This window comes from Pyxicephalus adspersus, chromosome 3 (genome assembly GCF_032062135.1).
Source record: "Pyxicephalus adspersus chromosome 3, UCB_Pads_2.0, whole genome shotgun sequence".
In the NCBI taxonomy this organism is placed as follows: domain Eukaryota; kingdom Metazoa; phylum Chordata; class Amphibia; order Anura; family Pyxicephalidae; genus Pyxicephalus; species Pyxicephalus adspersus.
The window spans coordinates 138,499,527-138,501,771 of record NC_092860.1 but is presented as its reverse complement, the minus strand read 5'-3'; the positions used below and the strand labels follow the sequence as shown (position 1 = coordinate 138,501,771).

General features: G+C 37.9%; 1 protein-coding gene across 1 annotated transcript in view; it reads left to right on the top strand.

The window, feature by feature from the left end:
* The first annotated feature begins 1,197 nt into the window (after positions 1 to 1,197).
* The window catches only part of LOC140327827 (homeobox protein HMX2-like), a 5,048-nt gene continuing 4,000 nt past the window's right edge, over positions 1,198 to 2,245 (top strand). The window contains exon 1 of the mRNA XM_072407144.1: positions 1,198 to 1,596. Coding sequence (XP_072263245.1) covers positions 1,359 to 1,596 — 238 coding nt within the window. The 5' untranslated portion in view covers positions 1,198 to 1,358. The remainder of the gene's footprint in view (positions 1,597 to 2,245) is intronic.

The window sequence follows — 2,245 nt, the reverse complement described above, 5'->3', positions numbered from 1 at the left end:
GATGATCAATGTTCTTGGCATTTGTATATCTTAAGAATTTACCAATAGGCAATACAGCCCCATAACCATCCATAGGACTCATCCCCAGCCATGGGACTTGGTCCTATAGACACGGCTATAGACCTATAATAGGTAAGTGGGTGGGTGCAAACAAACACGGAGACCATGGCGCTTTGGATGTCGGTAAGTAGGAATCTGTGGAGGGATGGGGTGGGTTAGGAAAGGTCAGGGGAATGAGAACAGGAATGATTCCTTCTATAGATGTCCTTTATGGCGACCAATTATTCTCAACAAATCCCAAACTTGTTTTGTAAAATTGTGGTTGCAAATGAAAATTACAGGCATATTAGTCCCAAAATAATTCTGTGGCAGAACAATGACCCTAAACACAGATGAACATATAAAGAAAAGAGATGTAACCCACCAAGACAAGCTAAATTCAATTGTGGTCAGTTGTCCTAGAGGCTATTTCAGATCTGTGGTGAGCCACAGTAATCATGCCTTGGGCTCAACTGTGGTCCCAGCCACTCCTATTCAAGTGAATGGGTGAACAGGGACCATGCTTTGCATGCAGCTGCATCAGATATCATAAATAGAGTTGCTCAGGATGCCGTTTGCCTCCCCCCATTGTACAGCAACAGTTTTACACCATGGGTCTGATAGTACCCTAGATATTAGGAACAAAATATCCAGGGTACCCTAGAGAATTATTTTGTTATTTTTCATTAAGTGATAAATGATAAAAAAAAATGAAATGATTTATTCCTTAAATCAATCTCAATTTACACAAAACATTTATTTCTGTAAGTCATGTTTTTGATTTCTAATATGAATAATTGGAAAACTTTAATATTAGTGTACATGTACTAATATATATACTATACATATAGGACAGGCAGCTGAGATCAGCTAAGGACCAATCATAAACTTTTACTTCCAATAAAACATACTTGAGGAACCTTAAGAAGCCAATGAAATTTTAGCTCACACCAAGAAATAATTATATTTTGTTTTGCTGGTTTACAGAATTTTGCTCATCCTTTGCTGAGTAAGCCAGCATTGCATTAATGATTCTACATCTGACCACTTAAACAGCTTATTAAACAATGAGAAGAGATTTTGGCTGAATATAAGGCGGATAATAGGTGCTTTTGTCACATTCCTATAATCTGTCAGTGTCAGTGCATGGAGCAGAGAGAATGCCCCTCCTCCATTCATACAATAGGAGAAGCAGGCTGAGCTGCCTTGCTGTATGCTCCCTGAGCGCTGCTCTCCCCATAGCGCTCATAGTGATGCTGCTTCCTCTGCCCCGGCTCTGCGCTTTGTAGCTCCAACATTTCAGGCTTCCTCCTCCCTCCATGCACCCCAATCCCTCCACCATGAGTAGAAGCCAAGATGCCTGCAAACCTCTCTCCCTAAACTTCACCATCGACAGTATCCTGAAGTTAAACTCCCGAAGATCAGACGGCAGCAAAGCACAGAGAGACTTCATAGAGAGCTCCATAGATGACAGCAGAGAGCTTCAACACACTGCGGAGCCACACGAGGAGCCAAGGGTGCAACAAGACAACAGGAACCCCTTACTGTCCACACAAGGTATGCTTCCTTACATTTTATTCATTATACCATATCATATACATTAGATCTCTCCAGGAACAGGGAGGTGTTCAACACAATTACCGTGCGATAAACGCTTCGGTATCACACCGATCATTAAATACAGGTGCTGTCTGCATGCATCTGAATGACTTATTGTACTTATTGTACCAACATCTACAGTCATCCCATATACAAGATAACAAATATATTTATATTTGGATGCTTATATATTCCATATATATATATATAAATATGGTTCATGGCATTGTTCTTTGATATTATCATACCATCATTACATTACCGTCTATGTGTACAGTTATCTGTGTGACATATCTTTGTGGATTCAGGGTAGGCACTGTTCACTTATAATTATTATTTTATTGGATAGATAGATAGATTGATAGATACGTATATAGGTGTGTGTATATCATATAATATAGTAATAGTATATTGTACTGTTACAGATTCTATAAATGTAATATTTATTCTAAGATATGCATTATGATATATACATATATGTAGATCATGCAATATAGTAATAGCTTCTGCAACATTACAATACTTGCATGCACAGTTGCTAACAGATAAGTGAACATATCTATATACTATAAATAGTATATATATATATATATATATATATATATAT